Source organism: Thalassophryne amazonica, chromosome 17, assembly GCF_902500255.1.
Source record: "Thalassophryne amazonica chromosome 17, fThaAma1.1, whole genome shotgun sequence".
NCBI classification, from domain to species: Eukaryota; Metazoa; Chordata; class Actinopteri; order Batrachoidiformes; family Batrachoididae; genus Thalassophryne; species Thalassophryne amazonica.
The window spans coordinates 3,035,960-3,062,142 of NC_047119.1; the positions used below are offsets into that span (position 1 = coordinate 3,035,960).

Below are 26,183 nucleotides of genomic sequence, written 5' to 3' on the forward strand. Positions count from 1 at the left end.
GAACCATTTCTCAAGAACTTTAGAGAACTGTGAAAGCAGCGACACTGGACTATAGTTGTTAAATTTGTGTTCATCTCCATTTTTAAAAATAGGGATCACTTTAGCCACTTTTATTTGCTCCGGAAACACACCCGTTTGTATGGAGAGATTAAAAATATAGGTCAATATTTCAATATAAAGTTATTTAAAAAATTGATAAAAGGTATATTTATTTCAGTTTTTCAGATCAAATCAAATCAATTTTATTTATATAGCACCAAATCACAACAAACAGTTGCCCCAAGGCGCTTTATATTGTAAGGCAAAGCCATACAATAATTACGGAAAAAACCCCAACGGTCAAAACGACCCCCTGTGAGCAAGCACTTGGCAACAGTGGGAAGGAAAAACTCCCTTTTAACAGGAAAAAACCTCCAGCAGAACCAGGCTCAGGGAGGGGCAGTCTTCTGCTGGGACTAGTTGGGGCTGAGGGAGAGAACCAGGAAAAAGACATGCTGTGGAGGGGAGCAGAGATCAATCACTAATGATTAAATGCAGAGTGGTGCATACAGAGCAAAAAGAGAAAGAAACACACAGTGCATCATGGGAACCCCCCAGCAGTCTAAGTCTATAGCAGCATAACTAAGGGATGGTTCAGGGTCACTTGATCCAGCCCTAACTATAAGCTTTAGCAAAAAGGAAAGTTTTAAGCCTAATCTTAAAAGTAGAGAGGGTGTCTGTCTCCCTGATCTGAATTGGGAGCTGGTTCCACAGGAGAGGAGCCTGAAAGCTGAAGGCTCTGCCTCCCATTCTACTCTTACAAACCCTAGGAACTACAAGTAAGCCTGCAGTCTAAGAGCAAAGCGCTCTATTGGGGTGATATGGTACTACGAGGTCCCTAAGATAAGATGGGACCTGATTATTCAAAACCTTATAAGTAAGAAGAAGAATTTTAAATTCTATTCTAGAAATAACAGGAAGCCAATGAAGAGAGGCCAATATGGGTGAGATATGCTCTCTCCTTCTAGTCCCCGTTAGTACTCTAGCTGCAGCATTTTGAATTAACTGAAGGCTTTTCAGGGAACTTTTAGGACAACCTGATAATAATGAAATACAATAGTCCAGCCTAGAGGAAATAAATGCATGAATTAGTTTTTCAGCATCACTCTGAGACAAGACCTTTCTGATTTTAGAGATATTGCGTAAATGCAAAAAAGCAGTCCTACATATTTGTTTAATATGCGCATTGAATGACATATCCTGATCAAAAATGACTCCAAGATTTCTCACAGTATTACTAGAGGTCAGGGTAATGCCATCCAGAGTAAGGATCTGGTTAGACACCATGTTTCTAAGATTTGTGGGGCCAAGTACAATAACTTCAGTTTTATCTGAGTTTAAAAGCAGGAAATTAGAGGTCATCCATGTCTTTATGTCTGTAAGACAATCCTGCAGTTTAGCTAATTGGTGTGTGTCCTCTGGCTTCATGGATAGATAAAGCTGGGTATCATCTGCGTAACAATGAAAATTTAAGCAATACTTTATTCTCTGTATCAGATTTTCAGTGGGTTGGTAGTTTACTTGTATCAGAATGAATGCCTCATTAAACTCGGGTCAGGATGACTATTGAAAATCAGTAGTTGACTAGTTGGGTATCATTAGTTGTCGACTAGACAACTAACTGTCTATTTGTTGACTAATCTTAATCAATTGAGCAGATCAACTCTAAGCACTGAAGCCACAAACTGACTTTATTTTCAAAAACAACTACTGAGCTAAGGGCAGCACAGTGGGCTAGTGGTTTGCACTGTTGCCTCAGAGCAAGAAAGTTGGGTTATTGCTTCCCACCTGGTCCTGTCTGTGTGGAGTTTGCATGTTCTCCCAGTGTTTGCATGGGTTCCCTCCAGGTGCTCCGGCTCCCTCTTACCTCCAAAGACATGCAGGTTTGGTGAATTGGAAACTTAAAAATTGACTGTAGATGTGTGAATGTGTCTGTCTGTCGATATGTGGTCCAGTGACAGACTGGCGTCCTGTCCAGGGTGAACCCTGCATCATACTCAATGCCCCCCCACCCCACCCCATGACCTTTGATTGGAGTAAGAAGGTATAGAAAATGAATGAATGACTGAACTACAATTTTAAAACATGACATTATCTTACTGAACTACGTGGAAACTGTCTGTGGTGCTACTAGGTGCAAGATATTTATTCAAAGCCCATAAGTGAAGGGATTACTGGCTGCTGGCAGATTGGCCTGTGCCAGTTCGTGCTCGATCTCAGTCCTCGCTGACGTAATCTATGCAAGGATACAATGCCATGACGTTCATCCAGTGTATTTGGGTCCAGATGTGTCCTGTCTGTGCCAACAATGTTGCCAGCAGCAAAAACTTGTCTTTGTGCTTGAACTGAGGTAATGTGGGTGGCAATTTCAATTGGAAAATTATGTGAAACAGATTAGTTTTTTGTTGACAATTTACTCTTAATTTGTAGGAAATCATCTGAATTACACAACTTGTCAACTAGAAGAAAATTAGTTGACTAGTCAGCAGTGTTGCCACAGTTACTTTGAAAAAGTAATCCAATTACTGATTACTCCTTGAAAAAGTAACTTAGTTACTTTACTGATTACTCAGTTGTAAAAGTAACTAAGTTAGATTACTAGTTACTTTTTTAGTTACTTTCCCCAGCTGCTGACAACAACCCTCTGCCACCTCAACATGACAATGATATCTGTTTTGCCAAAACTCACTTTATAGTCACCCTTTTTTGACTTCAGTGAAAATAAATACTTATTTTATAAAAAGTAAAATAAAGACCTCTTTCTTGATCTCATATTTAACTGTTGACAGCACTGTAACAGTAAAACTTGCAATTTCTAACCTACATTGTTTATGAAAAACTAATTCATGCATTTATTTCCTCTAGGCTGGACTATTGTAATTCATTATTATCAGGTTGTCCTAAAAGTTCCCTGAAAAGCCTTCAGTTAATTCAAAATGCTGCAGCTAGAGTACTGACAGGGACTAGAAGGAGAGAGCATATCTCACCCATATTGGCCTCTCTTCATTGGCTTCCTGTTAATTCTAGAATAGAATTTAAAATTCTTCTTCTTACTTATAAGGTTTTGAATAATCAGGTCCCATCTTATCTTAGGGACCTCGTAGTACCATATCACCCCAATAGAGCGCTTCGCTCTCAGACTGCAGGCTTACTTGTAGTTCCTAGGGTTTGTAAGAGTAGAATGGGAGGCAGAGCCTTCAGCTTTCAGGCTCCTCTCCTGTGGAACCAGCTCCCAATTCAGATCAGGGAGACAGACACCCTCTCTACTTTTAAGATTAGGCTTAAAACTTTCCTTTTTGCTAACGGTTATAGTTAGGGCTGGATCAGGTGACCCTGAACCATCCCTTAGTTATGCTGCTATAGACTTAGACTGCTGGGGGGTTCCCATGATGCACTGAGTGTTTCTTTCTCTTTTTGCTCTGTATGCACCACTCTGCATTTAATCATTAGTGATTGATCTCTGCTCCCCTCCACAGCATGTCTTTTTCCTGGTTCTCTCCCTCAGCCCCAACCAGTCCCAGCAGAAGACTGCCCCTCCCTGAGCCTGGTTCTGCTGGAGGTTTCTTCCTGTTAAAAGGGAGTTTTTCCTTCCCACTGTCGCCAAGTGCTTGCTCACAGGGGGTCGTTTTGACCGTTGGGGTTTTTCTGTAATTATTGTATGGCCTTGCCTTACAATATAAAGCGCCTTGGGGCAACTGTTTGTTGTGATTTGGCGCTATATAAATGAAATTGATTTGATTTGATTTGAATGTAACTATTAAATTCTTTCTAACATTTTTCTAACATTTAAATTCTCTCTAAACATTTTACTTGTCGAAATTATTATTATTATAAGTAGTATTAGTAGTTGTAGTAAAAAAATGCTTCAAAACTGGACCTTTAATCTAGGGGTGTTGTGGGGGGGCACATCCCTGCCCCACACCCCCATTCCATCTGGATTCACCCCTGCTTTGGCGTTTGAGCACAAAGAATGGATAACATTTATTTATGCAGAAAACATGACCAGATTTACAGCTGTTTTTAGTGAGCAGATACAGAGCGGCTCAGCTCAGAATTCTAAATAAAGGAGAAAAAAAGCATAAAAATGTGTTTGTAAAGCTCAGCGCAGGTGTGCTGTTATCACCGTGCTTTAAGAGGTAAGGACGAGTCATAGCTGTTGCAAAAAACCACGGATGAAAAGCTCACAGCTTGGTTAAAGTGGGCAGTTCAGTTGAACCCCGACCTCCTGCCCACGGACCAAGTTTAATGCTGCTATCAACCCACAATGCAAAGATAATAGTAACGCACAGTGACTTGGAGAAGTAACTTTAATCTGATTACTGATTTGGAAAGATTAACGCGTTAGATTAAAAAAAAGAAAAGTGGAAAGATTAGAGTAACGCGTTACACTGTTACTAAGTAACGCGTTACACTGTTACTAAGTAACGCGTTACACTGTTACTAAGTAACGCGTTACACTGTTACTAAGTAACGCGTTACACTGTTACTAAGTAACGCGTTACTGGCATCACTGCTAGTCAGGTACTCACCCCATCTCTACTTTAAACACATGGAAGATTCCAGAAAGCTCCAGAAATTAATGAATCACTTTAAAAAACTTCTAAATTAGGGACAGAATGTAAATTCATCTCTCTCTCTCACACACACACACACACACACACACGCACACTAATATCCTGCTTACCCGTTCACTGATGTGCAGTGTAAAAATAGAGCCCAGGTTGAAAATTGTTGAACAATCCAGGTGTGTGAGTGGAAATAAACATTGGATATGAATTTGCAATATGGCGTTGAGCGACATGGTTAAGCTGGGATCTCTTGATGAGGGATAAGGTTTTCTTTGTGGGACAGCAGGCCATAATTCAAGCTTCTCTGACAGGGAGAGCTGATGTTGGAAGAGAAAGCGTGTTAAGGGATTTTCAGGGTCCACAGAGGAGGTACTTCCATCAAAAAACTGGAAGGATGTGTTGTCTTAGAATAATGAAGGTTATTCATCAAGGGTCTTTGTAGGACTTATTAACTGTTCTATCTTCGATGGCATTGCTTCACACTTAAATTTGGATTTCAACAAAAGAAAACTACTCTCTTGTTATTCACGAAAGCCGGCGAGGTTGATGAAGGTCTCCAGAGGCGACGTCGAGTCAGGTCAATGCATGTGACAGTGCTAATAACATATCTGGTGATGTGCACATATAAGGTGTTCTGTTCTCACAGGCATCACCTGGAAACTAATGCTGCTTTGCTGGTTTCTTTCCAAACATGACCTTTTTTCTTCTTTTTAATCTCTAAACTTCCTGGACCAAAAATAAAAGCTCTAAGTCAACACTCCAGCCATTGTGCTCGTAATGAGGAAACCTTGATAAAGTGACCGAGGCAGTGAAAGAGGAGGAATAGCGCAGTAAAACGAGAAGCCCAAAGACTCCTCCAAGATTTAATGAACAATAATGTGATATTGTTTTGTATAACATAAATATTTAGGCCAGTGACGGAAATGAGATGGAGATTAACTTAGATCATCGAGTTATTTCATTTCATTGAAAGGAATATCTGACAGCAGATTATAACAGCCTTAAATCAACCCCTCTTATTTTGGCCCTTAAGCTCATAATTAAGGCTTTAGATCTGCATGAAAGGCAGCCATTTATGACTGGAGTGGATTTCAGCATTTGCACTGATTCCACAGAAAGTTGTAGCTTTTCATCTGAGTGTCTTTTGTGCAGACATACGGGGAGGTGTGACCACAGGAGCTGATAAAAGTCGAAGGCACGCATTAGATCTGAACTTATGTCACTGTTAAATAGAATCACAGTCATCTTTTTTGTCTTCAACATTTTACACAATGATACTGTTTTTAAAGTGTCACCATAAGGGTAGTATCTCACTGACACACAACTGGTGGAGAGTAGGAGGAGACACATCAGACAAAAAGGCGATAACTTTCTCATGTGGAATCTCACTGAACTGGTCCTCCCGACACGGTGTGTCGTGCACACCTGTGCAACCGTGTGTCCCTCACGATGTGGTTCATGGTTCCCCATTTCGTGTTTGGTTCGTGGATTTTCTTCCGGTTTCTGTGTCTTTCGTGTTATGTGTGAAGGGGCCCTTAGCAACAAAATTAAAAACATGAATATGATGAAACACAATGAAAAACCCAGAAAACAACTAAAAATTAGGGCTGTCTATCAATAAAAATATTGAATTGCGATTCATTGCATGAATGGCCAATATTTAACTCGCAATTAATGTGAGGTGATGGTCTAGTGGTTAAGGTGTTGGGCTTGAGTCCAGAAGATCATGGGTTCAAATCCCCACCTGATTGGAAAATCACTAAGGGCCTTGGGCAAGGCCTTTAATCCCCTATTGCTCCCGGTGTGTAGTGAGCGCCTTGTATGGCAGCACCCTGACATCGGGGTGAATGTGAGGCATAATTGTAAAGCACTTTGAGCGTCTGATGCAGATGGAAAAGCGCAATATAAATGCAGTCCATTTACCATTTAATTAATTATGATTCATCTCAAATTAATTACACATTATTTTATCTTCAATCCAAGCTGCTTCTTATCGCCTCTATTCCACAGGGCGCTGTCCTACTGCGATCACCCACGATCCAAAAAAAAAGTGCAAAAACGGGAAGGAACAGCTCACTTCGGCTTGCCTCCTAACAGGCTGGCTTACAAAGTGCAGACCTGGCAACCAGCCTGAAAAGAAAAGTAAGGAGCTGCACGCTCGGCCAGAACCACAACTGACGCCGCTTCTGTTTCAAACGTTGACCGCGATGGAACACAGTCAAACATATTTCAAGATGCACTCACTAGAACTACCCAGTTTAAAGATGTTCAAACATGACTGAAGCTGTTAATACTATGAACACCTGGAAGTTACCACGCACTAGCAACAATTTGGCAAATCAGGATGAAATTGGGTGCCTGTGATGACTGTGACTGCTATGTTTACCAAATTTGTTCAAGATTAACAAAGATGGATCAAGACGTTACTGTGACAGTTCAAAACACACTCTGGTTTGCTATTTGGGATGTAACGGGAATGAACAGCGCTCTGTGGAAAAGCCCCATAATGTTTGTAATCTTATTTATTTATGTATTTATATATGCAAATAGATTTTATTTTTATGTCTCATCAGTTCCACTGTTTTTGTTCATGAAAATAGTCATTCCTCCATCTTTTCTTCTTCTTTTTCTTCCTCTTCTTGTACAGTAGTGTTCAGAATAATAGTAGTGCTATGTGACTAAAAAGATTAATCCAGGTTTTGAGTATATTTCTTATTGTTACATGGGAAACAAGGTACCAGTAGATTCAGTAGATTCTCACAAATCCAACAAGACCAAGCATTCATGATATGCACACTCTTAAGGCTATGAAATTGGGGTATTAGTAAAAAAAAAAAAAGTAGAAAAGGGGGTGTTCACAATAATAGTAGCATCTGCTGTTGACGCTACAAACTCAAAACTATTATGTTCAAACTGCTTTTTTAGCAATCCTGTGAATCACTAAACTAGTATTTAGTTGTATAACCACAGTTTTTCATGATTTCTTCAAATCTGCAAGACATTAATTTTGTTGGTTTGGAACCAAGATTTTTCTGGTTTACTAGTGTGCTTGTGGTCATTGTCTTGTTGAAACACCCATTTCAAGGGCATGTCCTCTTCAGCATAAGGCAACATGACCTCTTCAAGTATTTTGACATATCCAAACTGATCCATGATACCTGGTATGTGATATATAAGCCAAACACCATAGTAGGAGAAACATGCCCATATCATGATGCTTGCACCACCATGCTTCACTGTCTACACTGTGAACTGTGGCTTGAATTCAGAGTTTGGGGGTCGTCTCACAAACCGTCTGCGGCCCTTGGACCCAAAAAGAACAATTTTACTCTCATCGGTCCACAAAATATTCCTCCATTTCTCTTTAGGCCAGTTGATGTGTTCTTTGGCAAATTGTAACCTCTTCTGCACGTCTTTTATTTAACAGAGGGACTTTGCGGGGGATTCTTGCAAATAAATTAGCTTCACACAGGCGTCTTCTAACTGTCACAGCACTTATAGGTAACTCCAGACTGTCTTTGATCATCCTGCAGCTGATCAATGGGTGAGCCTTTGCCATTCTGGTTATTCTTCTATCCATTTTGATGGTTGCTTTCCGTTTTCTTCCACGCGTCTTTTTTTTTTTTGTCCATTTTAAAGCATTGGAGATCATTGTAGATGAACAGCCTATAATTTTTTGCACCTGTGTATAAGTTTTCCCCTCTCCAATCAACTTTTTAATCAAACTACGCTGTTCTTCTGAACAATGTCTTGAACGTCCCATTTTCCTCAGGCTTTCAAAGAGAAAAGCATGTTCAACAGGTGCTGGCTTCATCCTTAAATAGGGGACACCTGATTCACACCTGTTTGTTCCACAAAATTGACAAACTCACTGACTGAATGCCACACTACTATTATTGTCAACACCCCCTTTTCTACTTTTTTTTTTTTACTAATAGCCCAATTTCATAGCCTTAAGAGTGTGCATATCATGAATGCTTGGTCTTGTTGGATTTGTGAGAATCTACTGAATCTACTGGTACCTTGTTTCCCATGTAACAATAAGAAATATACTCAAAACCTGGATTAATCTTTTTAGTCACATAGCACTACTATTATTCTGAACACTACTGCATTTTGAAAGATGTCTTTAATATGTCTTCAAAAGTGGACCTTTACTGCAGTGGGGGGGGGGGGGGGGGGGGGGGGGGCTTCCACTCCTCTGTCTGGCTCCGTGTCTGTGTAAACTGGAGTTAAACAAATAACGGTGAGAAAAACTTCAGTTTTGTTTGTTTGTTTTTGTTGAACTCACTACATGATTGGCCGTGAGAGTCATATCATCATATCACACACTCGCTATTCATCACAAAGAGACTTAGGGTGTATTTGAAGTGATGTGTGTGTGCTTTTTCTAACTTTGACTGCTCTAATAAAACAGCGAGGCGTGCGTGTTTAAAGAGCGGACACTGGACTTACAGAGAAGCAGACAACATAGGCGCTCTAATGTGGTGACTCAGGTTTAATTAATCCTAAACAGATCAATCAAAAACCCCTTAATCAGGCATTTCTGCTGCAGGTTTGTTTCTGCTGCATGGCTTCCTGATGACCCACGATACGGCACGAGCCGAGGGTCACAGGAGGTGCGTGAGTTTAACTGTGAGTCAAAACAAGATTAGTGGCAGCAAAAGAATTTGCATTAACCAGTTATTATTGCATTAACTTTGACAGCCATTCTAAAAATAAATCTGAACACACAATTCATAAAATAGTTTTAAATTAGATTTTTGCTGGAACAGTGGAGTTTTCAGATGAAAAAAGGTTATATACCACAAAAATGGTGCCAAAAGTGTTTCTTGGACTTGTCATAGAGGGAAAATGCTTTTGGTGCTTTACAGCACTTTTATGTGCTATGAAACCTTTTTTTTTTTTTTGTGGCACTTTGAAATTGGTTAACAGAGTAAAATTATGTTGCATATTAAATTTGGTGTCTTGCCTTAATTTTTAATTTACACTTGATCATTGCACTGGGTTTGCTGACCTTATTGACCTGGAATAAACGTATGTGTGGAGCAGATTCTCATTGTGTAATAAGACAAAAGGAATTTTGGAAAAGGGGCCCATTTCAATTTCTTTCATCTATATTGTGATTATTTTCTACATGACAGTTATCAGATTTATAATAGTGATGAATTCAGGTGTGACGTCACATCCTTAAACAGTACAGAACCGCCTTAGGTCCTGGATGGCAACCACCCAGGCAGACAACCAGTCCATCTACATTTCTCGAAAGAAACCATCTATGTGCTGCAATCAGATGAAACATGTGCACCCCTTTAGCTAGCCTTTCCGGCCACTGGGGTTCTCAGCACTGAAGCACCTGTGTGCTGGAACACACCCACAGTAACGCGCCACATGGCCAAAATGTTAAAGCTGACGTTCGCTCACAATGCAAGTGATACTCCTCCCAGTATCCAGCCTTTTGTTTGACACAAAGTTATTTCAGTTATTCCAAAGAGACCTAATTCCAAAGACATCTAGTCCTGAGGTCACTAGTAGTGTCTGTAAGTCTCACAACCATACAGTAAGGGTAGTATCTCACTGGGGCGGGACTGGTGGAGAGTCGGCAGAGACAAAAAATTGCACCAAAACAGGTGAATAGGTGACAGCTTTTTCATGTGTCTCTCTGAATTGGTCCCTCTGACACGTTCACGCATGGCAATCAATTGTTATCAGTTCAGTAATTAATCTTTATGCATAAAATTTTTGAAATGTGTAGAAAGTTGTCAAATTCTTTAAATCCACCCTGACTCACTGGACACTTTATCACTAAATATGAGTATCTAGTCTACATAACATCTGGAATACACATTTTAGTGACAGTCTACATATATAATCTGTTTATATTATTTGTAATGCCTTTTGATTTACACTGAATTAAAATACCAATATTTGGCTGTTAGCTGATTATTCCCTGTGATTTGGAGAACATGCAAAATGCCAAGGCTATATACACAACAATCATATACACAGTGAGCTTCCATACATAATCATCGCCAAAAGCCAATATCCTCGGTGCACTTTATATCGCACTGGTGTGTGTACAGAAGTCAGATGTACTGATTAGACTATTTTCCACTTGTATTTACCCACAGTTCTGTGACATGATGAACCAGATTGAAAAATAAAAGTAGCCAAAGCGACAATTTCAAATATTACGTAATGGCTGAGTGGATCCTTGTCATTTTATTGGTGCTTTGTATGTCACGTGACATGGACTATTCATCCCATTTGTGTTGTGTTACATTTAGCGTGCAAATTTGGTTCCATATTTTTTGTACCATTGCACACTGTGAACCCCACCCACACACACTAGTGGGGACAAGTGTTCAGCTAAACATGTTTGTTTAGCTGACGGACGATGATTTGAAAGAGCTAATTGAGGGCGCTAATTTTTCTAACACACACACACACACACACACACACGCACACACACACACACACACACACACACACACACACAAACAAACCCTGTACGTCGTAAACCACCTGGAGGCATGAATTCAATTCAAATTCAATTGAAAAAGCTTTATTTGTCCCCAAAGGGCAATTCAAACACCAAGAGCAGCAATGAAGAGCTGTTAGGATGAAGAGGATGAAGTTCGGATGAAAACCTCAACACATTCTGATACAATTTTTTGCTGGAGTGAGAAGGTGCAGACAGCAGTCTGTACATGACGTCAGTGCTTCACAGACTACAGCCTCAGAATTGTTTGTTGCAAGTTGACTGAGAACAATTTTGGACTTTTTGTATTTAAAGTTTGTGTTGGACTTTAGCAGCAGTGGAACACCAAAATGTAAGTCCCTTTTCTGTTGTTTATAAATGAATAAAATATCAAATGACAAGGATCTATTTTGATATAAAACAAATGATGAATGTTTTTACATGCTTTCAATGGAAGGAATATTTAATTCGGTGAAAGATAGAACATTTCATCATGAAATAGTCATACCATTGAACTCATAAACATTCATTATTTGTATAATATTGCATTGTTGATTTATTTAAAAATCTAGCTGATCATGTTCTATGATTTGTAAGAACCTTTCACTATGATTTCTGTTTATGTAGATGAATAACAATAAAGTGATAATGATAAAGTGTGACAGTGTGACTACATAATACTGAAGACTTCATCAAGGAAAGAATTATGACTGTGTGAAATGCATATCTGTGCCAATGTCATCTGCTCACAACAGTATGATGTATGATGGCCAAAAATCATCATCCATCAGTAAGAACATAAAAACTATTGGTTATTCAGCTGATTCTGGTACACAGAGGTGAGGGTGAGTGAAACCTCCTACTTCGTAGTCTGACACGACAAAGTTTGAGAATTAGTTTGGTTGTCATATTTCATTTCCTGAGGACAGAACCATCAGATCCCTGGGCACTATTGGACAGACATACAACCAGTTAGGGCAACAAAGCTTGTGGCCTAGGCAGAGCGGCAACCAGGCTAGAGTCAACAAACACGCAACTGGGAGTAAGGCAAACACATCTTTTTTCTTTCTTTCTTTTGCAGACTTGATATTATCCAGGTCGTTCGAAACAGAAGTGAGAGCTGTTTCAAATAATTGCTCCATATCAGCTGGAGCCAAACAGAAACTCTTTGGCTCTCCTCAAAGGTTGAGATTGGCTTGGCCTATATTTTGGCAGTAAATGGGAGGGGACCAGACCCTTTTGCAAAGCGAATTTGTTTGCAAATAGGAGATGGGTCTGATTTACCAGGCTACCTATTTTTGGACAATGTTGACATCTTTTAACATAATTTCTCAGTATGTTTTTGTATAGTTTATGTAGTAATATTGGCACAGTGATACATGTCTGGACTTGCGCAGGCAGGGACGTGTGAAGTAGACTTTTTGTTTGTATGTGATTTTTGAAGCCTTGTTGCTAATCGTAGGGTCTTGGTGGCCACTGATCCTTATTTATATTGATCTCAAACGTTCTGCCATATTCACTGAAAAAACTGTCCCTCTCAAAATAAGACAAATAATCCAAAATCTAGCCAAATTGTCTTGTATTAAGCAAAAATAAAAATAAAAAATCTACCGGTGGGGTAATAAAAATTGACTTGGTTCGAATTCTCAAAACTTGCAAAATGTCTGGCACTGAATAATCAAAATGTGCCTTAAAACTAGACAGAATTCTTATTTTCAGATTAGCCTCTGTCTTAAAATAGACATTTTTTTAATATAAAAATGCTTGACAAGATTATTTTTTTCTTTTTAGACAAAATTAAGTCAATTTTTGTTTAAATAGGGCTTTTTTTAAACTTTCTTAGATATCAGTTTTTACAGTTTTCAGCTCTGTATGAATTCAGGGTAGATGGATGTGGTCAGAACTTTGCTCCAACTTCAGTGGGTTTCCAAAGCACTTAAGCAAGTCAGATAGAAAATTTTTAATTTTGATGCAAATGAAAAGATATCATTAGCCTTGATTCTGTTGCATGAGCTTTGTTATAAGGTTTGGTAGATTCAGGTGGTGTCACTTAAGGGTATCTAACATGGTTAGCTTGGAGAGTAGTTCTGGGATGTCAGACGCGCTCTTGTGCCTTCTCGGTGGTCTCGGCCCAGTGAAGCGAACCTGATGACCCTTAAGACAATCCTTCACTTGTGCTTTTAAGTGAATAAGCTAATTTGAGTGAGGATATGATGAGTTAAAGGCTATAAGAGCTTTAAGAAATAGTGATGGCCGGACAACTGAGCAGGCCAATGGTATTCAGTAGACTTGCCACAAGCAAGTATGTCAGCCACACCGCGTGTAAGGCCGGCAGATAAATAGTGATTCTGTGACAGACAAGCTAGTCATTATCTACACTCAGCTTAAGAAGGCTGGGATTTAAACATTTTAAGAAGGCTAGGCTGTGGTTTAACATATGACCCAGTTCAGCAGTTTCATGACATCACAGACTGATATTTTTATTGTAGTATTTCCAGTGCCAATTGCCAGCAGTCCATGTTCATCTGCATCAAATACATACAATATGTTTTGTTTTGTTTTTCATCTTGTTTATTTTTAGAATTTAAAAGTCCTTTCAGGCACACACCACACGTTAAGGTTTTCCTGCCTAAATCCACTGTTCACCTCTCCGTCCGTGTCCATTGAATTATTTATTTTGTCCAAACTGCTTCAACACATGTCCAACATGTGTTTATTTGTCCATCTTGCTTATTTTTGGAATTTAAAGGTCCTTATGCTAAATAACAGCACACACTGTGGTGTGCACATGTGATGCTGAGTTCATGCCAATTGTTAAACTTGTCACCAAGAGAAACGCTGCAGGAGTGGATCCAGGACTTTGTAATGCTGCTATGCTATGACGTTATGATGACAAGTAACAGGAAACACTTGAAGTGTCTTTAGTTAAAAAGGTGAAAAACCTTGCTACACCTTGCTGATTTATGGTCCGGTACCAATTTTTCTAGCTGAGTCACTTGTTGCTGAATAGAGCGTTCAGAAACAGCACTCAGCGGCTGTTTTGGTCCATGAAAAGTGATTTCCACATACAGAAGAAACGGTGTGACTAATACTCTGGTGCAATTTATATTCCAATAAATCAAGTGTGTTCTTGCAAAAATCACATGAATACCTCCCAGTACAAACAGACACATGATTTTGGACTTTGGCTCCATTATTGATCTTCTTCTAAAGGTTTTAAAGGCCTTGAAGTGTGAGGGCAAGAAAGAATCTCTGTCAGATGTGTGAAATGTAACACAGAGGCTAGAAGAGGAATTGATCCCAATAATTTGGTCTCAATCACTCCTTTGTACGGCTCGGTGAGCCCACCAGTCTGTGCTTAAAGCTATCAACACAGATGGACGAGCCGCGGGATTTCTCTTCAGGCCTGAGCAGTACTGCAAGGTGAAGGTGTGAAATACAAACACCTTTTGATGGTTGCGTTCGAGACACCATCACAAAGTGCTCCTGCACTTTTTATTGTCACCTTGTTCTTTCTTAGCATAAATTTGGGAGGCCCACGTCTATGTTCATTAAGGCCCGGCCCGCTGACCTTTTAGCCGGGATTGTGAATGGAGCAGCAGGGTGGCTTATTGAAACCAGCTGGTAGAGAGAAGTTGTTGCAACCAGAGTGGCAGTTTGCCGCTTTATTTAATCTGGATAGGCTCTCCAAGGTGGAGGGCCATGGCATATTTACTGACACGGGGGTCACAATCTGTGCGTGGGATCATAACTCTCTTTCATGGGCCTGCTCGTCTCCCACACACAATTGTCCTGTAAAAACCTTTGAAGTTGAAATGTGAGCTGACCCAGTTTGGGTGAATGGGAAATCTAATGCACAGTTGCGGAGAGTTGGCCTTGTTCATGTTACAGTTTTATTTATTAAGGGGCAACTTAGCATTGTCTTCACACACACTCTCTTGCTCTGTCTCTCTGTCTCTCTCTCTTCTTCTCTCTGTCTCTCTCTCTCTCTCTTCCTTTACCAATCTAAATGGATTCTCCTTATGTTGCAGAGCGAGGAGGAGACGACGACGTATATTTATTTAGAACACTCAGTCACACAAAAGAAATTTGTTAGGCTGCCTTTATCGCAGACACGTGGAGGCCTCTTGCTCAGTCTTGATTTCCCCTAAGAGTCTGAATGAACTGATGTCACAGCCCCGTGTGGTCCTGGAGTGAACCTGAGCAAATGTTAGTCATGGTGTGGATCCAGCTGACTGTTCATTTCTCATAAGAGAACATTAAGAGTGCCGATGACCCTTTGACTATTGCTCAAAATGAGCTATGATCCAAAGCACATGGGTCCTCGACGTTAGACGTCTCTCAATACTCTTGATGCGTTCTCATCAGCTGTTCTTATCTGATTTGATTTTGAACTGTCTTACTGACAAATATCCACAGAAAACAACAAAATGCTGCTGACACGTCAGTGGTTCTGTGTCTGATCAGGAAATTCAGTCCCCTTGAATTTGTGATGAAATGATTTATTCTGACCAACTTGCTTTTGCCTTTTTTCCTAGGAAGTGTGTAGAGAGCTCTGGTGTCTTAGCAAAAGTAACCGCTGTGTTACCAACAGTATCCCCGCTGCAGAAGGGACTCTGTGCCAGACCGGCAGCATTGAGAAAGGGGTAAGTTTGTCTTAGTTAAATCGGTGCAAACGTGACCGCTGGAGCACTGTTGGGGTTCTAAGCAGAAACTGAACTGGAACCAGATTTGAGGCAAAAATCACAGCAGTGAAACTGAATTGGGTGTTATTCTTACTCATGTTCTGTCATGGTGGCACGGTGTCTTAGTGGTTAGGACTGTTTCCTCATAGCAAGAAGGTCATGGGATCAATTCCCACCTGTGGCCTTTCTGTGTTTGTGTGGGTTCCCTCCGGGTGCTCCAGCTTCCTCCCACATCCAAAGACATGCAGGTTAGTGGGACTAACCTGGTTAAATTAAATAGTGGTTAGCACTGTTTCTTCACAGCAGGAAGGGTTTGGACTTGGAACTCAACAGCTGTGGTGCTCGTTGGTGTACCAATACTTTTTCTGGCGTCTGCTCTTGAGTGAAACTCCTGCCTTGAATGATTTGTCCACTGTCCAATAAAAGTAGATCAAAAAACATGAAGAATGATGCCAGTTGGTCCAAGATGGACAGAGCTGCATCCCTGAGGGAAGGTTTGATGCGCAAATTAAAACCCAGCCTCAGATCACATGATTGTGAAAGGTTTATGACATTCTGTAGACTTTCATATGACTGTCGACTCAACAGGAAGTGGGCTTTTCTCTCACTAATTGAAATGAAATAAAACACACTGAAATGAAGTGTTGGAACACATTTAAATGTACACTGACAGGCACTTACATACTCTGACTCTGATCAAACCAAAATCAAAAACATGCTTATTTACAGTCTGTTCCTTCCTCTGCCCCTGACCAAGGCAGTGTCTCTACATCTGGAGTTGGTCCCCGGGCACCGGACTGTGGCTGCACACTGCCCCTAGTGGTTGGATTGTGTCTAAATGTAATAAGGATGGTTAAATGCAGAGGACAAGTTTCGTTGTATGTATATATGTGCAATGACAATCAAGGCTCTATTCTATTCTACCATATGTATTTATTAATTAGATAGATAGATAGATGATAGATTTCCTTTTCTCAATATTTTGAGGATGCAGCACCGTAGTGCCTTCTAGTGACCAGACACCCCATGTAGAGAAATTCACATTATCTCAACAGTGACCTTTGTCTCTCTGGGTCATTGGCCTTTGACTCTGAGAGATGTCTGGGAAGAGCTTATGGAGTCTTGAGGTCACTGGATGGAGGAGTTCAATGCTGCCTAACCAATGACCTAAAACAATGACTTTGAAACAAAGCATCTTGGGAGGATCCCTGGATTGACTTTGTCTCAAATTAACAATAATTTAGTGACACTCAGGTCTACCACTTGCACTCTGAACATTAGCTAGAACATTGTGACACGTGTGGCATGATCCAATGTGAAGGTGCTTCAGTATTGAGGATCCCAGCAATTGGAGAAAGCTCAAGGGACGAGCAGTTATCACTTGGCTGTAAACAGACAGATGTTTATTTTCATGAGGTGGAGATAGACTGGTGACCTGCCTGGGTGGTTGCTATCCAGCACCCAATGAAGTTCTGCAGCGTAGTGGATACAGCAACACATGACACGAACCCACGCTTTCAGACCTGACCTGACCAGCTGGAGTCATGAATATGATGGACACTATGAGCTAGTGTCTTATCACTATGCTGTGACGTCTCCTGCATACAGCGTTCCTCAATATTACCATTTCATTGTTTTGTTAATCCCATATTAACGTAACGTCTTCTTTAGTAAGTTTCATTGACATGTACCTTGTTGTGTATTGTAGAATGTCATGTGACCTATAATAGCGTAAAAGTGTTTCCATTGCTATTTTGAAAAATAAAGCTTTTTTCAAATCGCCCAATAAACCACCTCATGCAAGTTTAAAACCCTTTTTTTGTGTTTTTGTTTTGAAATCATGTTTCCATTAAGTATATTTTCAATGCCGGTCTGCTCAGTGTCAGTCTGATCCCGTCAGATCTCAGAAGCTAAGCAGTATGGGACCTGGTTAGTACTTGGATGGGAGACCTCTTCGGAACACCAGCGGTTGTGTATGTTTCTCCAGGTTACACTGGAGTTGCGTCAGGAAGGGCATCCGGTGTAAAACTTGTGCCAAATACCAATGCGGATCTGGCTGTATCTGCTGTGGCGACTCTGAACAAAATGGGAGCAGCTGAATGGAAAACAACAACAAACTTTGATTTGCACAGTTTGGAAGATAATGGAAAACCATCTACTGAGTGTTCAGGATGTGATTTTGATCAGGTGCAAGTCTTCAGTGGCCCCTGTGCACCATGAATTTTGATTTTAGGCTTTACAAATGTACTGCGTCTTTCTTGTAGGTTGGTGTTTTGTGGGAAAATAACAAATAAACATTTTATTACATGCAATGTCTTTGTTAACAAACTGAACTGGAATTGAGTTGGGAAGGTCAGATCTTCAACTTGTGAAGCACTTTGGGGTGACTTGTGTTGTAATTTGGCGCTGTATAAATAAACCAAACTGTACTGAGATGCATTGAATTAAAATGGTACATGTGACAATCCCAGTCTGCAATAGAATAGCTGGTGTTTTGAGCTGTTAAATACAGGATGCGCTACTAAACCACTGCCTGTGCCCCAGGCCTGGGGTCTAGTTCCATGTGTTTGCTTTCATGCAACGGGTGGGCACGCATGCTCACACACCCCCTCATATGCAAGCATGGCCAGCTTTAGGTCATCAGTTCACTGTTTGTTGCCAGCCAGGTTAGAAGAGATAGTTTTAATACGGATTACGGCAGCTATTGTCATGTGATGGTTCGAGGTCTAAAAGCAAAGAATAAGGGGGTGTCACGAGCTGTCACCCATGATTACCATTAGCTCAGTGGAGCCTTTGAGGACCGGGGCCCACGGACAGGGTCCTGGACAACACAGAGGGCCCCAGGTTGAGCCTGCAGGGATTTGGAACAGCTTTGGAGCAGCAGTAGGAGAGCCAGTGACATACTCTGCCTGCCCTTGCTGAGGATAGCTTCAAAGGAAAAAGTCTATCAGCCATTTCTCACCCAGCATGCAATGAAGGGAAAGCCCTTCCAACAGGATCCAAGAGAGAGATTGGAGGAGGGGGCAAATGGATGTAATAGACAGACCCTGACAGAACGCAGAGCAGAGTTCTGTACGGCCCACGGACTGGATGCGCCCGTAAGGTCGTAATTTATGGCCTGTTTCATACTTTATCTTACAAATACAGTATGGCCTGTCTCATAGTTCTCCTTCTGGGTTGCATAATTTCCCCTCAGATCTTGAAGCCATCACTGGCGGTTGCTTCAAATATCCATTGTTGTACATGAGTTCACGTCACCAGCCACAAACTGCCATCAGCCATTAAAGATCAGGTCCCATCGTGGCAGAGTACTGACTCTTTAATGCAGATGGGGGTTTCATCTTGTATCCACACACATCATTCAGAGATCTTTCTGCAGTACTGTGTCTGCATGCTTTAGGTAGCTAAGATTTTCTGGCCAGAGAAAGTGGCCGCATTTAGAAATGCTGAACAATCAGTGATTTTAATGAATGAAATCAGACTTGTCTAAAAATGTAACATGAATATTTTGTTGTCTAAAGTCGGTCATACGCTACACATTGATACAGTCAGATAGTCCTGTATAATAACATATCAAGATAACACAGTGGAAGAATAACAGCATGTCCATCTTTGTATCTACTGTAGTCCACTGCAGGCAGCAAACGAGGAAGGTCTGGTCTTTGAGTCCTGGGTGGTTGTTCTGTTGACCAGTAACTGGTGCTTTGATGTGTTTCTGATGTCTTCTGTGCTCCACTCATATACTGACTGATGCACCTGCTCAACTTGGTTGTGATGAGCCTGACAGGAGCCTCCATGTTGTGGAGAGGCGGGTTATTGGAGGGTAGTTCAGTGGTGATGTACTCTTGTGAGGATCCTTCATGATTAGTTTTATTCTGCTCTGTGTTAGCCATTGATTCACATGTACTTCCAGATGCTGATGGAGTGCTGTTGACTCATTCAGTCAGTTTGTGTGGATGATGTCAGGTACTGGTGTTGCCCAGTTGCCAACTAATCATGCTTGAGATGTGTTGTTGGATATTTGCTTTTGTGAGAATGACTGGTTCTAGTTCTGGCAAGTTACTGTGGACTACATTCAGGTCCATTAGCTCCTCATAACTCTGACTGATTCTTTCTATGCTCTGCATGAAACTGGATGCAGACATGTGACAAGTCTACATCAAGTTAAACTCGTGTAGGTCAGAGTCCAAATGAGCTCCAGAAAATTATGAACATGTTCAAAACTAGCAGGAGTTTAAGGACACGTTCCTGAGCTGTACTGGTCCATACCAACCTCCCTGAAAGAGACATGCTATCAGACATTTAACAAATTCTGTTCATCGACCGATTGTTCAACTCCACTGTTTGCTTGGTGGCTTGATACCTTAATACAACCAATTTGAAATCCATTGGATCAGAACAGAACCAGGTAGATTACCACAGACTGTAGATACATAATGCATTTCTCATTAATGAGCAGCAGAGATTAAAAGAAAACATGGGTTTGATATCACAGCCATTCAGACTCCTAATCAGAGCATCAACATCAGCAAATATTGCAGAAAAAGAAAACAAATGATCACATATGAAGAAGGTGATTATTTATCAAAGACCAGTGATGTGAAAAGCACTTTTTTCTCTCTCTATGCCCCTGGAATACACACGAGCACACAGAAACGCACGCGCACACACACACACACACACACACACACACACACACACACACACACACACACACACACACACACACACACACACACACACACACACACACACACACACACAAAGAGTAGAATCCTGCAGACTCACCTGAAATGTAAAATAACAAATATTCTCCTTTCCAGATTTACCTACATTATACGATGCCATTGAAAAAAATTAACAACTCAGCATTACTCACTACCATATTTACTCTAATAAACGCTCCCTCTCTAATAAAGCCCTCCCCCCAATGATTTTTTTTCATCACATTGCATGTAGTGAAATTGTGAATTCCTGACAGAACAGAGTAAAATGAAAATGAAATAGTCCTACCTCATTTCCCACAAAATCTTATCAAGTCTATTCTGGTTCTCATGTTGCTTATGCAGCCACAGTCCCTCGTATTTCAGACCTTCCCTGTCACGCAAACGCCTGCTGTCCCCCCCCCCCACCAAGTAGCTGTTTTGCTGTTTTGGCCAGGGTTGCAAGCTTATCCTTGTTCCTACACCACTCCCGGATGTGTTTCCTATCCTACACCCGAGCAGCATGGTGCTCTTCTGTTCTGCTTCTTTTAGCTTGAACTCTGCCAAGTAAAAATGTTTGCGTTGAGCCATTTTATGTAATTGCGTAGCAGCTACTGCATGCCAAAAAACATTTGTTTTGAGTCTGCGCTGCTTCTCTTGCATGAAGTATGCATGTACGTACGTACCGTATAGCCGTACTGTGTACAGCATGCATGGATGCATGAGTACGCAAGTGATCATCAATAAACGCCCCCTTCATGAAAATTTCATGCCCCTGGGGTTTTTATTAGCTTAAATTTGGTATATCCTAGATGTTCCAGACAGCTCCCAGTTCACCTGTTTCATTGGTGCTTATGTTTTTATAATGTAACTAACTATCCTTCAGCCTTATGCTCAACATTAAACCATTCACTTTCAATACCTTCTTACTCCAATCAAGGGTCATGGGGGTACATCCTGGACAGGACACTAGTCTAATGCAGGGACAGACAGACATACACAGACAGAGCCATTCACACGCTCATGGACACCTACAATCAATTCATAGGCACCAGTGACCTAATCTGCATGTCTGTGGATGTGGGAGGAAGCTGGAGCACCCGTAGGAAACCCATGGGAACACAGGGAGAACATGCAACCTCTACACATCAAGGACCAGGTGGGAAGTGATCCCAGGACCTTCTCGCTGTGAGACACTAACCACTAGGCCACCATGTCGCCACATGCTCTACAGGACACCACCAATACAAAATGACAGAATATTGATTAACAGGATTAATAATTTGGCAGTCGTTGCAACGGCTTCAAACCTTTCTTGCTATTCAAGATAGTGGATAAAGAATAAACACATCACTACATGGTTTGTATAGGAGGGGAATGTTACAGTGAAGAATGTAATTCCCCGCAGTGAGACAAAGCCAGTGACAGGGGGCGCATCTATAATGTAAGAATCGTGGGGCCACATGTCGCGTCCACACCGCACGCGACCCAACGCCACAGATTCGCTTCCCTCACCTGGCGATGGACGTGCCACCATCACCCAGTGTATCGCTCTGCTTGGGCACAAACGTTCGCTGCGGAACTTCGCCTGCGTCATCAAATAGGAGGAGCTTCTATTCCGCTTGCCGTTGAGTCAACACGGCAGAGCGAGTTACTGTGCTGTATTTGTTGTGGAAAGCTGACAAACGTCGCCAGTGGCGGCGTCGCTGGGTTCACAACATCCTCATGAGACGTTCCCAATTCAGGGAGTTTCATCATTTGCTGCAGGAGCTGTGTCTGGATGACGGCCACTTTAAGCGGTACTTCTGCCTCTCCAGGACCCAGTTTGAGGACCTCCTGTCCCGTTCGTGCGCGCACATACAAACAAAGAAAAAACAAACTGGCTGCCGCTGTCATTCCTCGCTATCTCTCCATCAAACTCTCATCATTGTGTTATAAATGAGTCACCATTTGTTTTATTATACTGTGTAGTTAATAAAATGATCTTCACAGACGATTCATTTGCGCGTGCACGTGAAAAAAAAAACTAGCTGCTGCTGCGGTGCTGTTTGCTCTCCCCTCAAATTCTCATCGTGTTATAAAGCAGTCACCATTTGTTTTATTATACATCTGTGTAGTTAATAAAATGATCTTCACGGACAATTCCTTCGCGCGTGCACGTGAAAAAAACTAGCTGCTGCTGCGGTGCTGCTCGCTCTCCCATCAAACTCTCATTATTGTGTTATAAACCAGTCATCATTTGTTTTATTATACATCTGTGTAGTTAATAAAATGATCTTCACGGACAATTCGTTCGCGCGTGCACGTGAAAAAAACTAGCTGCTGCTGCGGTGCTGCTTGCTCTCCCCTCAAATTCTCATCGTGTTATAAAGCAGTCACCATTTGTTTTATTATACATCTGTGTAGTTAATAAAATGATCTTCACGGACAATTCCTTCGCGCGTGCACGTGAAAAAAACTAGCTGCTGCTGCGGTGCTGCTCGCTCTCCCATCAAACTCTCATTATTGTGTTATAAACCAGTCATCATTTGTTTTATTATACATCTGTGTAGTTAATAAAATGATCTTCACGGACAATTCGTTCGCGCGTGCACGTGAAAAAAACTAGCTGCTGCTGCGGTGCTGCTCGCTCTCCCATCAAATTCTCATCGTGTTATAAAGCAGTCACCATTTGTTTTATTATACATCTGTGTAGTTAATAAAATGATCTTCACGGACAATTCCTTCGCGCGTGCACGTGAAAAAAACTAGCTGCTGCTGCGGTGCTGCTCGCTCTCCCATCAAACTCTCATTATTGTGTTATAAACCAGTCACCATTTGTTTTATTATACATCTGTGTAGTTAATAAAATGATCTTCACGGATGATTAGTTTGCGCGTGCACATGAATAAAAAAAAAAACTAGCTGCTGCTGCGGTGCTGCTCGCTCTCCCATCAAACTCTTATTATTGTGTTATAAACCAGTCACCATTTGTTTTATTATACATCTGTGTAGTTAATAAAATGATCTTCACGGATGATTCGTTTGCGCGTGCACATGAATAAAAAAAAACTAGCTGCTGCGGTGCTGCCAGACACAGGACATGTCCACATCAAGTATAAACTCCAGACATTTTCACGTCACTACATATCCAGTCCCTGATTGGCCATCGCGGCGCGACAAGACGAAAAAGTCCAGATGTTTCAACTTGGGGAGGAGGGCGACGCGATATCGCGCCACAAACGCGAAAATCACTCAAAATCACTTCATTCACGTCCATTGCGTCGTGTTGTGTGGCTTGAACTTTTGTGGCGCCACAACACGTCCTTCCATAGTGATTACATGGCAAACAGTCGCCACCGCCGCCGCCGCTCGCGTCGTGTATGGTGTGAACGCGGCTACAGATTTGATAGTTAAAGTTGTTTATAGTAGAAGGTCACAACTGAAGTGAGTCACAATAAACCTGGTCGAGGAGAAAACCAGGATAGAAGTAACAAAAAAGAAAATAGCAGGTATGAGAGGAAAAATAACAGGACTAATGCAGAAATTAAATTATAGGGTGAGTAATAGTGTAATTATGAGTTGGTGCATTTAAAGAGAAAGAGAGAGAGAATGTGCAGTTTCAGGAAAACCTCATCGGTCATGTTTTGTGTAGTCTGCACTTGACTAGATAAAGATTCATCTAAAGTGAAAATGGTAAAAGTGACACTTAAATGTTCTGTGATGTAATAAGTTAGAGGTTATTGTATTTTTTTGTGGTAGTGGGCCTCTGAGACGGTTCCTAATGGGGGTCTTTGTTATTGTTATAAGAAATAATTCAGTTCACCTGTATAATAACCCTCGTGTCTCTTTCTGTGTTTTTGCTCCTCCTCGGGCAGTGGTGCTACCAGGGGGAGTGTGTTGTGTTCGGTACCTGGCCTCGGAGCGTGGACGGGGGCTGGGGGCCCTGGTCACTGTGGGGGGAGTGCAGCAGGACCTGTGGGGGCGGTGTGTCCTCCTCCATGAGGCACTGTGACAGCCCAGCGTAAGTAGGCAAAGTAAGCCACAGCAAGCTGAACACACACGTCCAGGTCCTGCCTACATGTGTGTGTTTGTGTGTACGTGCACATGTGTATGCTGTGTGACCATTTGTGATGTATCCGGGTGGGAGTATAGAAAATTGTGTCTAAAGCTAATATTATCACAAACATTTCCAGGAATAACTGTTTTCTTTGACGGGTAAAACATCATTTCTTTGAATTACTCATCCTAATCAGGGGTGGGCAACTTGTTCCAGAAAGGGCCAAGAGGGTGCAGCTTTTCTTTGCAGCCACTGATTCCACCAGGTGATTTCACTGATTAACCGATTCCATCTACTCAAAGTGATATTAATCAGTGAAATCACCTGGTGGAATCAGTGGCTGCAAAGAAAAGCTGCACCTTCTTGGCCCTTTTTGGAACAAGTTGCCCACCCCTGTCCTAAATGTAGGACAGAAAGGAAGAGAGAGAGAGAGAGAGAAAAGATAATTTCTCTTCACACCATACTGACTGGCCGGCATATCACCCAAGTCATCCACAGGCATACAGTTTTGAATTATGGTTAAAATTTTAAACAAAGTAATTCTGGACAAGTTATTTAAATTAACATCATGTCTGGCATTTTATAAAGTGAAAAACATTGCCATCTACTGGCCAGTATTGAGATATCCCATAATCCTTTGTGTGCCAGAGAGTTGCTGCGGTCTAAACAGCATACAGAATCCACATGATGACCATTGTAAATGAACATTATACAACCAAAATGTACTTTTTTATGCTTTTCATCACGTTAATAAGAGGCTGCATGAGACCCTGAAAACTTGCTAAAACAAATATTCCAAATATTCTGTGTCTGCTACATTTAATCTGCGTGGAATTTAATAAACACAAACCGAATTTCAGACATATTATATATATCAGTCTGGAACAAAGAGGACAAACAGTGTTGTAAAGGACAATAAGCAGGACGTTAAAGAGCAAACTTCACTTTCCCCCAGAACGATATGAACAGGAAGCGATTGCAGCTCACAGCGACTCCCGCTGAAAATAACGGAGAAACAACCTGAGCTTCTGGCATGTTTACATAAAACAAACACAATAACAACGTCTATAAACCCAGAGAATATATTCACAAGAGTTCTAGGCGCAATATACAAAGAGTTTTATGTTGGGATGTTAATGCTGTTGTCCGTGTGCAGCCTGATCAGAGCGTCTCAATGCATTTCTCCTGTCAGGAAACTAATTTATCCATAATGCACTGCGGCATGTGCCCAAGCACTAAAACTTTCAAAATTAGTGCATTACTTTAAAACTAAAACATATAGCTGATATTTTCACTTTATAAAACGCCAGACGTGACGTTAATATAAATAACTTGTCTGGAATTAGTTTATTTAAAATTTTAACCATAAATCAAAACTGTCTGCCTATGGATGACTTGGGTGATATGCCGGCGAGTCTGTATGATGTGAAGAGAAATTGTCTTTTTTCTCCCTTCTCCTCCTCCTCCTCCTCCTCCTCCTTCTTGGTCACCAGGTCTCTTTTGCTGAGAGAAGACTAATGCCGGGTTCACACGGCAGGATAATTAGGCCGATATCGGACCCGATCTTCCCCTTCCGACAATCTTAAGGACGCCCCGACAATCGTGATGATGCTAAAGATAATCTTATCAGATATTCCTGCCGTGTGTGGTGTGTTAAGAGCACTCTGA

The 26,183-nt window shown here is 41.3% G+C and overlaps 1 protein-coding gene across 1 annotated transcript in view; it reads left to right on the plus strand.

Annotated features, from left to right (window-relative positions):
* Nucleotides 1–26,183, plus strand: part of adamts6 (ADAM metallopeptidase with thrombospondin type 1 motif, 6) — a 169,174-nt gene that overhangs the window by 66,310 nt on the left and 76,681 nt on the right. Inside the window, exons 12-13 of the mRNA XM_034191495.1 lie at nt 15,627–15,734; nt 24,334–24,479. Of these exons, the coding sequence (XP_034047386.1) occupies nt 15,627–15,734; nt 24,334–24,479 (254 nt within the window). The remainder of the gene's footprint in view (nt 1–15,626; nt 15,735–24,333; nt 24,480–26,183) is intronic.